We start from the raw sequence: 16,442 nt of genomic DNA on the forward strand, positions 1-16,442 counted from the left end.
GCATGCTTGTTCCATGTGTGGGTTACAGCTGTTTCTTTACAATTCTTATGGCTGGCTAGGGGCAAATTCTGGTCATAATTACCTGAAACACTCATTGTCCTTAGAATGATGAGCTTTTTAAAAATGTAAATTGCTGTTGTAATGAGGCCACAGAGTCTGTGTTGTGTGCTCCACCCACTTCTGGTTGTATATAAAGGTCTCAGGGCAGAAGATGACATTCAGACTTCAGAATCGCCCACCTGCTTCTCTACTGAACTACTAAACACCCATCTCTAGACACCATGTGTTGCAACTACTACAGAAACTCATGTGGTAGCTCTGGCTATGGCTGTGGCTATGGCTCTGGCTACGGCTGTGGCTATGGCTCTGGCTATGGCTGTGGTTATGGCTCTGGCTACGGCTGTGGCTATGGCTCTGGCTACGGCTGTGGTTATGGCTCTGGCTACGGCTGTGGTTATGGCTCTGGCTATGGCTGTGGATATGGCTCCAACTATGGTTGTGGATACGGCTCTGGCTACAGCTCTAGCTCTAGTTGCTGTGGCTACCGGCCATTTTGCTATAGAAGATGTTATTCTTGCTGCTAGAAAATAACTGCTGTGGACCTTTTCTTCTAAAAGGACCATTTCAAGGCCATTTCTGTTTCAATGTCCTACAATTCCATCAGATTCTACGGAATAGAGAGCAGTCAGAACCTGCAGAAAACAGATCATCTTATGAAATCCTGCTTACTATTGTGGGGGCATGAGTTACCCCACGATGTTTCTGGAAGACAGAAGACCTAACTCCGGCCATGGTCCAAATGTAAACCTACTACTTCTTATTTTATGTTTCGATATTGTAACTATTTCCAAATAAACATGTTTCATTGGTTCTAACAAGTTTTTCTATTTTTTTTTTTTGTTTCAGGCATGCTATTGACTTACACTTTTGTCTTATATTTCTATGATGTCTTCAAAGATTGGGTGGGCTAATGCTAAGCTGCTCATTCCAATTGTGCTTTCCATTCTGCTTGGTCCGTGCCTGTGATGTACTAGATGTCACGTATTTTAAATATAGTCCCTGAAAAAATGGCTGCTTATTGGCTGAGTCTTCTGTTCTTAATTCATTTTCATTAAGGATTTGTTCTTAAGTATTTGTGTTTCATGACTCTGGGTCTATCCATTTTTTCCACATTAACGAGCAATAACGCACTCATCAATATATGTGTGTGCGCGTGCGCACACACACACATGCACACACAGAATGCCACAGAAAAGTCTGCTTTAGGAAAATACTAATGGCACAAAAATGGGTTGGAATGGAAGAGGCAGAATGCTTAAAATATAAGTATAATAACAATTTGGACACTGGTTAAGGAGATCTGCATTTCAGTGTAGATAATGAAAAAGAACAGATGAACATCAGAGACTTGGTGAAGGTAGAACCTGTAAAATCTTAGACTTCAATAGGGAAAGAAAAAGGAGAAACATCTAGGGAAGAAAATATCTAAAAAGTATATATTTTTTCGTTAGCACTTATAATTGTGGGGAATTTGGGGTCATATATATAGTTATATATCTTCAGGACTGGTATTGCAAAATTAGTAAGACTAGTTTTGCAGGTGTGCCCTATGTTGTTGTTGAGAAACTAATTAGATTGAATGTGTAACAATGACATAAATTCCTCAACACAAGATCTCTTTTTAATATGTGACAGCATCTGAAACAAGAATTACTTCTTCATTAGGTGCTCTTTTATTGGGCGTATTTAAACCTCGGTTGGCTCTCTCTCTCACTGTTAAGAGTTATTCTAGGAGGAAGTTACAAAGTCAGAAAGAGGTATGGAATTAACTGACCTTACGTATCCATTTTTACCTCCATCCTAATCTAGGATACTAAAGAAAGTGATTTGTGCTTTGAAACTTGATTGTGAAAATGGTGATACTGATATAAAAAAAATACAGAATGAGAACTTTTATGTTTCTATATCTGGAAGGAGGGGCCAATTGTAATATGTCTGGCTGCAGAAATCTAATACTCATTTGGGATATAAAAAGACAGTCAGAACTGAAGTCAGGATTCAGCCACCCATGGTCAAATAAATTCTGTTTCCAGACACCCTTGATTCTTGAAAAAAAATTGAAGTCTTGAGAAGAGGCAGGGCAAAAGGGCATGGATGAAGAGATTGTTTTCTTGAAGGTGTAGAATCACTTCTAAATTAGATAACCATGAAGTCTCATTTATCAAATATTTACTTAGCTCCTAATAAAACACATTTCATTGTGTACTATGAACAGTGAAGTAAAATATTTCGTCCTTGCTTTCCAAAAACATAGGAAAGGCATACAAGACCACAGGCTACAAAGATTGGAGTATTGTTATAAAACAGTGACACACAGAAGTATTTGAGAAGTACAGGGGAATAAATCAGAAGAAGGGCCAGGACTAAGAAAAAGTAGAAAGAAGGATGAGGAAGCTTTCTGAAAAAGACACAGATTTCTAGCTGAAATATGAAGGATGAATAGAAGTTGATCAATCATAGAAGAAAGAAATATCCTTCTAGGCAGGGAAGAAAAAAATTAATATTTAATGGGTAAAATGTACATTATTTGAGTGATGAATACAGTAAAAACCCAGACTTTACTACTATACAATATATCTGTGAAACAACATTGCACTTGTACCCTTTAAGTTTATATAAATTAAAAAGTTCATATATTGGAATGTTATTGCTACAGCCATTATCTCTCCTGGGAGAAATGTAATCACAGTTAAGCCAAAAAGAAAAAAAATTGCAGGTGTGACTTGTTGCTATTCTCAGATGGCCCCCAATAACCGTATCCTTGTGTGGTTTACTCTCATTGAGTGTGGGAAGGACCTATAACTTGTCTCTAATCTTACTAAAGATGATGGGATATCTCTTCTGTGATTACATTATGTTTAGGGTTAGCAGATAAAACACAAAATAAATCAATGTAAATTTCAGATTAAAAATATATGTCTTTTTAGCATAAATATGTTTTATGCAATATTTGGGGCATATTTACGAAATCTGGCAATTCAAGTTACATGGCAAAGAGATTTTGCAGATGTCCTGGCTGACACCTTAATTACAATAATGTGAGACCTCGAGGCAAGAGCCCAGCTAGGTTGTGCTTAGACTTCTGATCTACGAAAACTGAGGTAATAATGGATGTTGTTTTAAGCTGCTATTTTGGTGATGATTTGTTATGCGTAATAGAAAATGATTACCACAGACTTCTTCTTCTGTTCTCTAAATTAGCTGGTAAGAGGTGTGGTTGTCTTGGATAACCAGGATAATATACCTGCACATCAGCAGAGATTAGGAAGCCAGCCATTCCAATGAACTTCAAGGACAGACTGTTCTCGAGTGAAAATGAAAAGGTGAGAGGCACTAGCAGCCATATTTGGTGGGAGTGCCCTGGGTACAAAACATTTAAATAAATTTTATCTAGGACCCCAATTGACAATGAAAAAAATGAGAGACTCTAAAGCATATGGGGAATTTTATAACAGAATAATTACACGGTGAAATGGATAACCACACAAAATAATGACATTCCTATTACAGTAAGTATTTAAGCACCCGATGATGAGGGAGATCATTATATTATATATATGTGCATTGAAACATCACATTTTACATGATAAGTGTGTACAATTATTATGTGTTAATTACAAATTCCAAATTAAATAAAATATGTTGGCTCTTCTAGTTATTTTGCCTTTCCATCTAAACATTCAAGTCAGTTTGTTAATATCTACATATATATCATGCTTAGATTTTGATGGGGATAGAGTTGAATCCATAGATCCATTCTGGGAGAATGAACATCTTAACAATATTGAGTTCAATCCACAAATATGGCATTGATATATCTCTGTATGTATTTGTTTCAAAATAAATTTTGGTGCTCTATTACACAATAGAGTGAAAATAGCAAATAACAACATACTGATTGTATGTAGCACAGCAAAGAAGAATACCTACTTGTGCTTCATATGTGCCTTTAGTAAGTTTCCTAAACTTTTTTCCACCTTAATATCTATAGTATGCTACCTACCTCTTTCATGTTTTAATTTTGATTAAAATGAAAAGATTAAAAGGAATTTAAAATTCATAAAACAGTCAACAGCTGTTATCATAAAGGATACTCATTTGTTCTGGTTTGAACTAAATAAATATCTAGAGTTGATGAATATTTATTTGTTAAGGAATTTCTCCAGAAGTAAATACATATTATCAGAATATTATATCCATGGCTATTTGAATTCATAGAAACTGTAACATGAAATATTGAGGAGTTTCTGTATACAGCAGCATTGGGTTCTAATGAAATCACTTACAAAGGAATCAGTAATTAGCAAGCTAGTCAAAGTAATGGGTCAAACTCATTTTATTGATTGCATTTTCAAACATCAACTGCCTAAGCCTCCCTAGAGCCTTCCTGTGTAAAATATATCTTTGGAATCATGTGTTCAGATGACTGACTAATGGATAGAAACTGTTCTTAGAGATTTGTAATGGGCTCGAGACAATGCCTGCGTGACAAAAAAAATGGATCCTCAATAAAACTGGAAAACCTATAATAATGTGTTTATTTAAGGCATATGCTATAGCTATGAAAAGACCAGGTCCTCTCATTTTCAACTGAGTGGGGTGATTTGCACATACTAGGTATTAAACCTATTTTGCACAAATCATGAAATTGATGATGTGTCCTGGCTCCTCCTGTCAGGATGTAAAGGTTCTAGGGTCATATGTTACATTGAAACTTCAGAAAAATCCATCTGTACCTCGACTAAATCTTACTTCTGGCACCATGAGTTTCATCTACTATGGGAATGCTCATGGGGGCTGCGGATATGGTTCCAGATACGGATATGGGTCTGGTTCTGACTGTGGCTGCTGTATGTACCAACCGTTTTGCTACTGAAGATGCTACTCCTCTTGCTACTAGAGCATCATCCTAGAATCGGCCTTTGAAATAATATTTTAAGATTAATACTTCTTCCCAGGGGATATCCCATTTTAACATCTCTACATTCATATAAGGATTGGATATTATCTGTTTTTACTTCAACAAACCTGTTCATTTTTGAGAAGATATTAATGCTCCCATTATGTTACCTGGAGACAAGATTTTATTCTAATTATATTCAAAATGTAGATTATTAGATTTTGCATGGCTGATCCATAAATACTTCTTAGTTGGAGGAAATTATACTTTTTCATAAACAAATTTCATTTATTTTTGTAAAAATTTGTGTTTTTTTGCACTACAATCATCACTGACTTTAGTGTTTGTGTCTTCCCTGGAATTTCGGGGAAGTGGTTTATTAGTGGAGTCTTAGATTTATTTATTCCTTCAATCACTAGTTATTTATTGCCCATTCTTCCATCAATATCACATAGTTTTGTTTTTCTGCAGGACTGTAGTAACTCAACGTTAGGTAGTGTGAGGCTTTCAACTTTGATTTCTTTTCAAAATCAGTTTGACTGTGAGTACAAAATTATGGTTAGAATAAATTTTGGTGTTCCAGTACACAATAGAGTGACTATAGCAAATGACAATGTATTGCATATTTCAAGATACATAGAAAAATTTTGAATGTTGTCACTAATGCAACTTTTGGATAACATTAAATGACTAAATAATCAGACTTGTTCTGTAGTCACCAGGGAGACAGAAGGCAACCCTCTGAAGCAGAGTTGGTGAACAAGCAATGCACATCTGGAGATGTGGGGATGTAGGGGCCTGGGAAGCCATGGGCCTCAGACAGACTCTGGAGAGTGGGTAGGGACATTCTGTAGAGGGAATCTGGGTGTCTGTTTGGGTAGGAGCCCCATGGGGACTCTGGGTGAACAATGTTTATGGTGCTACTTTTCAAATGACAGGGCCAAATAAAGGTTCTTGCCAGGCTATAAAGCTCAACATCCCTCATGTTATTGAGATATAATTGATATAAAAGTATACATATGTAACGTATATAATTTCATGAATTTGGACATATGCATATGCTCATGAAACCATCTCAACAGTGAAGGTAATAGACATATTCATCATCTACAAAAGATACCTCCTCTGCTCTCTTTGAGGAATACTTAACAGGATATCTACTCTCTTAATAAGTTTTTAAAAGTATGCAATACAGTAGTTAACTATATAGCACAACAACTTTTCAATACATTAAGCCAGAAGGTACAGTACCTTTTCTAAGTTTATTTTTCCTTCAGTATTCTCCCACAGTCTTGGAGTAGCATATAGATTCGTCATATCTTAAAAATGCTCTATTATTATAGTTTATGATTTTTATGTGAAACTTTTCCTGTTAAACTTGCTGTATATTTCTGTCTCCTGACTGGGCCCAGACTGATATAGACAATTTTAGTTTTAGGAGTTATTTCATATACATAATATTGGAATCAGAGTAGCAGAGAAGATCTGAAGATTTTCTAGTGTGTAAAACAAGAAGCAAAGATGGTGAACCAACCACAAGAACCCCAGAATTTAGGAATAAGAGTGTTCTCAATGAAGTGAAGTCATGAAGTATGAATTCACTTATCACAGAAACAACAGGAGAAGATACGAAGTTAAAGAAAGAATGAACAAGAAATTTACAGAAAGATCGACTATTATTAATGTCATAATGTAAATATCAAAAAAGTTTCTTACATGTAAAAATCATTAAAATTTTGTTTTGAAGAATGTAAATGTGACTAAAATCAAGAAAATACTGTGAAATGATTAAATCAAGTCAATTAACAAGTCAGATTTCTCACATATTTATACATTTTTGTGGTGAAAACATTTAAAATATACTGTTTCAGTAATTTAAAAATATATGATGCATTATTAATTATTATAGTCAGCATTCTGTGCAAGGGATTGCTAAATCTGATTTCTACTAACTAAAATTTTGTACCCTTTGATCAGCATCTCGCCATTCCCCATCCATTCGACTTGATGGAGTAATGAATTATTGATTGATTGCATTTTAGTGGGAAGCACTGATATATAACACAAACATGAGAGTACTCTGAGTAAATTCAAAAATGACATATGTTTAAGAATTGCTCCCTACAGTTGGATTTCAACAACAAAGAAGCTATGAACCAAGGATTTACCCTCTTTCTAAATTAGCATTCTTGGCAAAGTTTGTTTTTTAAATAATAAGTGATACATCTCCTTACATAACTGACCTATCACAAGTTTAAAAACATTTTTTTCCTCAAAGAAAGAAGAGAAGATCATAACCTGCATGGAAAAGAAGGGGATGGAAAAGCTTTTTTTTCTGAGGTAAAAAGAGAGTTTCAGAGAGTGGAGGTACCACATAGATATACTCAATTCCCTGTCCAAAATCCCTGAAAAGTAATTTGAAGTGATTGTGATAAAAAACCAAAAGTGTTAGGAATGGATAAGAAGAAATGATGATATTAAGAACAGTGAGTAGAACTCCTTATTTAATAGATGATTCCCTAGACCTTACAAGAATAGAATGATAAACATACATTTATAGGTCAAACATATTTTGGTGACATGTTATGTCACGAGCATGAAGTGAAATTATGGCAAATAAAATTATTGTTGTATAAGCTTGCATGTTTGGAACTTGTATGTTTGTTTTCTCTTCAGGCATGAAAATATTCCTAGGGAAGCTGTAAACAAATTATGAATTCCTAAGAAAGTAGATATATACAGAATGAGCTCAATTTAGGCCATTAATTGTAAAATGAGCAAATAGAGCCCATGTGAGGATGACCCATGCATCACTGGAAGTATATGGTCTTGGAAGAGTAAAGGATACTCTTGCAGCTCCACTGAAATCTCACCTCCTGACACCATGCATTGCAACTACTACAGAATCTCCTGTGAGGGCTGTGGATACAGCTCTCGCTGGAAATTTGGCTGTAGATATGGTTGTGGCTCTGGCTCTGGCTGTCGATACGGCTCTGGCTGTCAATATGGCTCTGGATATGGAACTGACTGTGGTTATGGCTGTGGATACGGCTCTGGATATGGAACAGGCTGTGGCTATGGTTGTGGATACGGCTCTGGATATGGATTTGGCTCTCGCTATGGCTGTAGATACAGCTCTGACTGCTGTGGCTGCCGACCATTTTGTTACAGAAGATGCTATTCCTCTTGCTGCTAATTATGACTACAGATCATCCTTGCCTTTGTAATGACCTTTCCAAGATCAAGTCCAATTGAAATCTCCCCTATCCACTGTCTCCACATCTAAGTAAAGATTGACTATGGTCCATTGACTATCTGAATGAATATAAGAGAAGCTGTTTGCAGTGGATGGAGACTGGGTAGCTTCATGACATCACTGAAGAGAGGAGATTTTATTCTGATTAATTTTCAAATGTGAATTCCGACATCTTTTCTTCCACCTTTGTGCCATGACTATTTGCAAAAGCACAAAAAGACTATATAATTGGAATGTACTAAAATAGAACAAAAATTGAATTTTCTTAATAAAAGGCCTTATTCACTATGAAGTCTTGTCTCCTTAATGTCAGGATCAGCATTAATTAGAGGGTTTGTGGCTTCCTCAAAAGCTGGGTGACCATAACTTAAAATAAGACAATGTTATTTTATTAGTTGAACCCAAATGCTTATATTTAACATATTTCTTAATTCCTTGTATGCCAATTATTTATATTTATATTTAAATATAAACACCAATATCACACTCAAAATTTCAAATTATGCATGAAAAAATATTAGAATAGAATGAAGAATGAGACAGGGAATCTCCTCATGAGGTTAATGCACTCGTTCAGCAATGACTGTCTTGGTTGCACTTAATTCATATTTTGATGATGTGTTATGTCACGGATATGAAATGAAACAATGGAAAACAAAATTATGATTGTATAAGCTTGTGTGTTTAGAACTTGTATATTTGTTTTATTTTCAGGCATAAAAATATCCCTAGGGAAGTCATAAGCAAATTATGAATTCCAAAGAAAGTGGATGTACACAGAATGAGCTCATTTTAGGCAAATGATTATAAAATGAGCAAATAGAGCCCATGTGAGGATGACCCATGCATCCCTGGAAGTATATAAAGGTCTTAGAAGAGTAGAGGACACTCACACTGCAGAAATATCCTCCTACACCTCAACTGAAATCTAACCTCCTGAAATCATGTGTTGCAACTACTGCAGAAACTCCTGTGGGTACTGTGGATATGGCTCTGGCTGGAGTTCCGGCTGTGGATATGGTTGTGGCTATGGCTGTGGATACGGCTCTGGCTGTAGATATCGCTCTGGATATGGATTTGGCTCTCGCTATGGCTGTGGATACAGCTCTAGCTGCTGTGACTACCAACCACTTTGCTACAGAAGATGCTATTCCTCTTGCTACTAATCATCACTACAGAACATCCTTGGCTTTGCAATGACCTCTCCAAGATCAAGTTCAATTGAAATCTCCCCTACCCATTACCTTCACATCTAAGTAAAGATTGACTATGGTCCCCTGACTATCTGAATGCATGTAAGAGAAGCTGGCTGCAGTGGATGGAGACTGAGTAGTTTCATCACATCACTGAAAAGAGATTTTATTCTGATTAATTTTCTAGTGTAATTAATTTTCTAACATAAACTGTTACCTTTTTTTCCTAATCTTTGTGCCATTTTTTAATCTTTGTGACTATTTGCTGAAACACAAGGGGACTATATAACTGGAGCATGCTAAAATGGAAAAAAAAAATAGAATTTTCTTAATAAAAGGTCTTACTAAGAATTCTGGTCTCCTTAATGTCTCCTTAATTTGAGGATTTGTGGCTTCCTCAAAAGCTGTGTGACCACAACTTTAAATAAGACAATGTTATTTTATTGGTCAAATCCAAATAATTGTGTTTTACATATTTCTTAATTCCCTGTATGCTTACTGTATATTTTTATTTAAACATGAACACAAATATTAAGCTCAAAATTTAAAAACATGCATGAAAAAAGAATTAGAATAGAACCAAGAATGAGACAGGGAATCTACTCATGAGGTTAATGCACTAGTCCAGCTATGATTATCTTGGTTGAGCTTAAGTCAAGGTAACTAAGAAGCAGCAATATTACTTTAATGTTAATAGCTTTTGAAACATGTAAAACAAGAAGTCTTAGACTAAGCAGATAAGGCTCCTACAAGTGCTCAAGATGGTGAGAAAGGATCAGGGCTCTTTTATGTTCCCACTCTCCACCCTTGCTGAGTGACTTTCACACTCATGGTTTTAAAGTGGTTGCTGTGTATGACCAACATTCTGCACAAGTAAGGACAAATGATGAAGAGCATCAGGTCTTTTAAAACTTTGTCCTTTTATTTGGGAAGGGACGCTCTTCCTAGAAGACTTTCGACTATTGTTTGTACACATGTGTTCTGTGACCACTCTTAGCTGAAGGTGTGTAAAGAACAAAAAAGTTGCAGTCGGGAGTTCTGCTAGTCAGTCAACCATGTGTGCCCAAAGTTTGTAGGTCTTGGGGATCAAGAGGAAAGGACAAAAGACTGAGGAAGCAAAACCTCAGGTAAATGGCCGTATGTACTTACAGCAATTTGAGTTGGGGCAGGGGTACAAATTATGACTTCACTCATTATTTTTCTTCAAGTGCAGAGGTTTGAGCTTAACACACTCTCCTATTTGTATCATATTACTGTTTGTCCACACATAGCTCTTTCCCTTTTCTCTCTATTTTTGTCTAACAGAGTAATTTATTTATTCTCTTCTATTTATCTTTTATTTCCATTCTCACACCCATGTCTCATTTATAGCCACCTTGTAATTTGTTATTTTGTATGCAATACCCCATTTCATCTTGTTGGTATCCCCCAAAAGTTGGACATTCTATGTGTACATTTAGACTATTATTTCTCATTGCCATATGGTACTTCATGTGGTTAATATACAAGATTTTGCCTTTTGCTCTCTCAGTGATGCACACATAATCGCATCCAGCTCTTCTTCAGCACAACATGGTTGCAATGAACACGTGACCCTTACAGGCTTCTATGAAAATCAATCCCAAAATCTGAACTGCTGAGACAAATCATGTGTGCATATTTAATTTTACTGAGTATTTCCAGGTTAGTCTGTCTGTACCATCTAAACCCCAAATTGCATTTCTTATGTCCTCACATATGTAACAATATTTGTTAAATCTAACATGCTAACATCGCTTGTTTGCACAGTGACAGTGATATCAGCTTGCTTTAATTTATGTATCTCTGATTATTAATAGGTGTGAACAATTTTATTTCTTTCCATATGTATTATCCTTCATGTTTTCTCTTCCACATCCTTTGCTCATTTTCCAAACAGAGGTGCCTGGCTCTTTCTTTTTGATTTGTAGAGATTTACTGTATATTCCTAATAAAATTCCCTTGTTATTTTTGACACTGGAAAAATCTCGCAAACTGTCATTTGTTTATTTTTGTTAATAGTGTGCATAATTGCACCACATTATAAACTACAATTTCTGACTTTTTAGTTTTTTAAAAGATGATATATATTATCCTTATGTCATTGATATTCTACATCTGTCAATTTAAAATTTTTACATTTCACTCTTTGATCATTAATCCACCTGGAGTCCACCTCTGCATATGGGGGACTCCATATAGTTTCATCTTCCACTGTACTGAGCTAGGTTCCCCAGCACCACCTACCAAACAGCTCACCATTTGTAACTGATTGGTGGTGACCATTGTTATTCTATGATTTTATCACATATATAAGAGTTTGTCTCTGGACATTGTACTATGCTTGATTTATATTTATGTTTCTTAGCATTTTTTAAAGGTTTTGTATGGAGGGCATATGTGTGATAGAGAATTAGGATTATTCTGCTTTGTTTTTTCACTGAAGACAACTAGGTCCAATGGGTAGAATTTAAAGACAGGAAGACTTAACAAAATAAGACACTTTTCAAATGGCTAACACAGCATGAAGATGGAATAAGCTGTCTTGTTAGCATCCCTATCCTGAAGTTATTGAATAATTTGTATCTCCACCCCCTAGAAAATTCTGAGTAAATCTGCACTCTGAACATGGACTTAATTAAATTACCTATATCATTCACTTCTACTTTGAAATTCTGTAACTGTATATGTAAAGGATCATTGAATGTTAGTTGTAGGCAAGCTGGATAAGAATGATATGGCCTATAAAGCTAAGAAATGATACTCAATTTTATTATAGAGTTAGGAAGAAGAATGTAAGATTTCACATGAGTTTTGAGGCTAAACTCCTATTAGACCAAGTTTTAAACAATTGCTGAGTGTCTGTGCAGAAAATGATTTCCAAAGCAGGAGAAAGAAAGACAACAGATTAGTAATACCCTTGCAGAAGAGCTCATTAGAGTGGTAAGATATTACCACAATAATGTGTGGGATCTATTTCAGTTATCAAAGGGATCCCAGGAAGTACTCACTGTGGAATGCATATATCAGTAGAAAAACATTGTCTAATTACAATGGAAGACAGCAGAGAGGAGGAAAGAAAAGAAAAGGTCTACAAAACAACCAGAAAACAAGGAAATGCTCATATATATATATTCACATATGTGTGTGTGTGTGTATATATATAAACAAAGACCCAACTAAATGTTGCCAACAAGAAACTCACCACAAAATGCTGATAAATATGTGAGGTGGTGCATATGTTATATAGCTTGATTTAGTCATTCCATGATGTATACATACATCAAAACCTCATGTTGTACACCATAAATATATAATTTTTTTGTCAATTAAAGTGTAAGTTTAAAAATGGAAAGAGAGCAAAAAGAGGCAATATCTATTGGCTATCAGTGTGATTCTCATATAATTTTTAGAACGTGACCTCATGATTCAGGAAGGTCTCTTTCGTAACAACTCATCTCTACTGAAATCTTCAACTGTAACATAGTCACACTTCCAAACAGAGACGGACTTTACTTTTTCATGGCAATCCTATGACTATCTGGGAATGCAGAAATGTACTTTCTTCCTATTTAACACATAGTTATATTCCTTAGGTAGGTTATTTGTCATGTTAATGAATTTTTATGGCTGCTGAGCTGCAAAATATTCTATGAAGCCAAGCTCTGTGATGTACCGCTTCATTGTGTATTTGTACAAAAACATTATTGTATAAAATGCTTCAGGCAAGGTAGACTGAGGTCAATTACATGATAATTTTCTGAGGGCACTTGATCACTATTAAAATTTTATGAAAACATCAATTTACACACACACACACACACACACACACACACACACACACACACGCACAGAGTCATAGAGTCATTGCTTGGTATTTATGAAGGATTGGTTCCAGAAACCCTCTAGATACCTAAATGTACAAATGCTCAACTTTCCTATATAATATGGCATAGTATTTTCATATAAACTATGAACTTCCTCCCACATACTTTAATCATCTCTAGATTACTTATGATACTGAATATGCTATGTGAATATTTGATTTGTTTTTTATTTGTATCATTTTTAATTGTTGATTTTTATTTTTGTCATTTTTCCCCCAATAATTTTATCTGTGCTTGAGTGAATTCATGGTTGCAGAATCCCCAGATACAGAGGGCCAAATAAAGATATGTATTTATATCCTATATCATATGTACTTGTAAACCATAGCAACATGAAAATAAATCTCAAAATTTTATTATAAAAATATATCAATATAAGTACATATAACAATTTGAAAATCTGTTAGTATTTGGGAATGCTTATATTTGGACAAAGAAATGGGAAAAATGAAGAAAATGTATTGTCTCCACTATATATTAGGATCTGTGCTATAACCTTTATACTTCTTATATATTTTTTGTAGGCCTCTTGACAAATTTTTAAAATACATGTGTTACATTTATTCCCATTTGACAGTTGCAGAAACTGAGGTTTATGCAGATTGAGGACATTTTCCATGGCAAATAGTAAGTAAATGGCTCAGCCATAAATTAATCATTCTGTTTGCCAGGGAAATCTGTTTCTACTACAGGGACCCTGGAATATTGAAGCAAATCAATTTACAACCCTCAGCATCAAATTCATCCTTCAACATATGCTCTGTGCTAGTAGATGGAATTCTTTAAGCATTTCTTTTTTAGAAAAAGAGAACTCAAGAGCTTTTGCACAGCAAAAGAAGTCATCATCAGAGTGAACAGGCAACCTACAGAATGGGAGAAAATTTTGTCCATCTGACAAAGGTCTGATATCCAGAACCTACAAGGAGCTTAAACAAATTTATAAGAAAAACAAACAAACAAACAAACAAACCACTCCATCAAAAAGAAGCAAAGGATATGAAGAGACACTTCTCAAAAGAAGACATTTATGTGACCAAACAACATATGAAAAAAAGCTCATAATGAGATGCCATCTCACATCAGTTAGAATGGCGATCATTAAAAAGTCAGGAAACAACAGATGCTGGAGAGGATGCGCAGAAACAGGAATGCTTTTACACTGCTGTTAGGAGTGTAAATTAGTTCAACCACTGTGGAAGACAGTGTGGTGATTCCTGAGGGATCTAGAACCAGAAATATCATTTGACCCAGCAATCCCATTACTGGGTATATACCCAAAGGATTATAAATCATTCTACTATAAAGACATGTGCACATAAATGTTTATTGCAGCACTATTTACAATAGCAAAGCCTTGGAACCAATCCAAATGCCCATAGATGATAGACTGGATAAAGAAAATGTGTCACATATACACCGTGGAATATGATGCAATCATAAAAAAGAATGAGTTCATGTCCCTTGTGGGGACATGGAAGAAGTTGGAAACCATCATTCTCAGCAAACTAACACAGGAACAGAAAACCAAACACCGTATGTTCTCACTCATAAGTGGGGGTTGAACAATGAGAACACATGAACACAGGGAGGGGGACATTACACACTGGGGCCTGTCATGGGGCCTGTCAGGGGGTCGGGCCAAGGGGCCTGTCAGGGATCGGGCCAAGGGGAGGGATAGCATCAAGAGAAATACGTAATGCATGCGGGGCTTAAAACCTAGATGATGGGTTGATGGGTCTAGCAAAGCACCATGGCACATGTATACCTATGTAACAAACCTGCATGTTCTGCACATGTATCCCAGAACTTAAAGTATAATAAAAAAGAAAAACAGAACTAAAATAATAAAATCTGTTCTCCATATTTTTGAAATAAGCACTGCATCATTATCTATCAGTAAAGCTGATTCCTCCTGTCTAACTGAAGTTTTATCCCTTTGATCAACATCTCTCCATCTTCAGTCCATTCCATTGTCTAGAGGTATGAATTATTGATTGATTCCATTTTATTGATTTATTACATTTTATTGGGAAGCACCGATGTACAGACAAACATGAGAGTCATCTGATTAAATCCACAAATGACCTGTATTTAAGAATTGGACGTAACGATTGGTCTTCAACAACAAAGAAGTTGTGAACCAATAAATTAGCCCCAGTCCAAATTAAAATTCTTGGAAAAGTATGCTCTTTAAATAATAAATTATACATCTGTTTAACATATATCAGAAGTTTAACATATTTTTTCCTCAAAGAAGAAAGAGAAGCTCACAATTTGCCTAATAAAAGAGGGGAAGAACAAGTTTTTCTTCAGAGAGAGGGAAAGGGTTTTAAGGAGTGGAGGTAGCATGTGGAAATACCCCATTCCTTGTTCAAAAATCTATGAAAAATAATTTTAAGTGATTATTATGAAAGAGTCCAAAGTATTAGGAAAAGACCAGATAAAATGAAAATGATGATGATGATATTAAGAGTAGTAAATAGAACTTCTTATTTAATAGATGAGTCTCAAGACCTTAAATAGCAAGAGTGATAAACATACATTTGTAGGTGAAACATATTTTAGTCGTGTGTTATGTCATGGCCATGAAATTGAATTATGAAAAATAAAATTATGGTTGTATAAGCTTGTGTGTTTAAAACTTGTATCTTTATTTTCTTTTCAGTCTTGAAAAAATTCCTAGGGATGTTGTAAGTAAACTGTGAATTTCTAAGAAAGCAGATGTGTACAGAAAGAGCTCATTTTAGGCAAATGATTATAAAATGAGTAGACAGAGCCCATGTGAGGATGACCCATTCATCCCTGGAAGTATATAAAGGTACTGAAAGAGTAGAGGACACTCATGCATCAGTAATATCCTCCTACACCTCCACTGAAATCTCACCTCCTCACACCATGTATTGCAACTACTATGGAAACTCCTGTGGGGGCTGCGGATATGGCTCTGCCTGGGGTTCTGTCTGTGGATATGATATTGGCTGTGGATATGGTTGTGGATATGGCTCTGGCTGTGGCCATGATTGTGGATATGGCCTTGGCTGTGGATGTGGCTGTGGATATGGCTCTGGCTCTGACTATTGCTGTGGATATGGCTCTGGCTGTGGCTATGGTTGTGGATATGGCTCTGG

At 35.5% G+C, this 16,442-nt stretch overlaps 4 protein-coding genes across 4 annotated transcripts in view; all 4 read left to right on the forward strand.

The window, feature by feature from the left end:
- Positions 1-281: 281 nt before the first annotated feature.
- Positions 282-584, forward strand: LOC111524568 (keratin-associated protein 6-2-like). The gene has a single exon (XM_023189781.1). The coding sequence runs from the start codon at positions 282-284 to the stop codon at positions 582-584; it is 303 nt and encodes a 100-aa protein (XP_023045549.1).
- A 7,260-nt stretch (positions 585-7,844) lies between these two features.
- Positions 7,845-8,156, forward strand: LOC111527147 (keratin-associated protein 21-2-like). The gene has a single exon (XM_023193342.1). It carries the CDS (start codon positions 7,845-7,847, stop codon positions 8,154-8,156), a length of 312 nt encoding a protein of 103 aa, XP_023049110.1.
- Positions 8,157-9,160: 1,004 nt separating this feature from the next.
- Positions 9,161-9,382, forward strand: LOC111524504 (keratin-associated protein 21-2-like). Its single transcript, XM_023189679.1, has one exon. The coding sequence runs from the start codon at positions 9,161-9,163 to the stop codon at positions 9,380-9,382; it is 222 nt and encodes a 73-aa protein (XP_023045447.1).
- Positions 9,383-16,209: 6,827 nt separating this feature from the next.
- The window catches only part of LOC111527137 (keratin-associated protein 21-1-like), a 372-nt gene continuing 139 nt past the window's right edge, over positions 16,210-16,442 (forward strand). Inside the window, exon 1 of the mRNA XM_031934608.1 lies at positions 16,210-16,442. This exon is cut by the window's right edge and continues 139 nt beyond it. Within this exon, the coding sequence (XP_031790468.1) occupies positions 16,210-16,442 (233 nt within the window).

This window comes from Piliocolobus tephrosceles, chromosome 19 (assembly GCF_002776525.5).
Source record: "Piliocolobus tephrosceles isolate RC106 chromosome 19, ASM277652v3, whole genome shotgun sequence".
In the NCBI taxonomy this organism is placed as follows: domain Eukaryota; kingdom Metazoa; phylum Chordata; class Mammalia; order Primates; family Cercopithecidae; genus Piliocolobus; species Piliocolobus tephrosceles.

Bases quoted from the DNA above. Each gene is read 5' to 3' on its own strand.
- LOC111524568 (XM_023189781.1), top strand. From the start codon at position 282: ATGTGTTGCAACTACTACAGAAACTCATGTGGTAGCTCTGGCTATGGC.
- LOC111527147 (XM_023193342.1), top strand. From the start codon at position 7,845: ATGCATTGCAACTACTACAGAATCTCCTGTGAGGGCTGTGGATACAGC.
- LOC111524504 (XM_023189679.1), top strand. From the start codon at position 9,161: ATGTGTTGCAACTACTGCAGAAACTCCTGTGGGTACTGTGGATATGGC.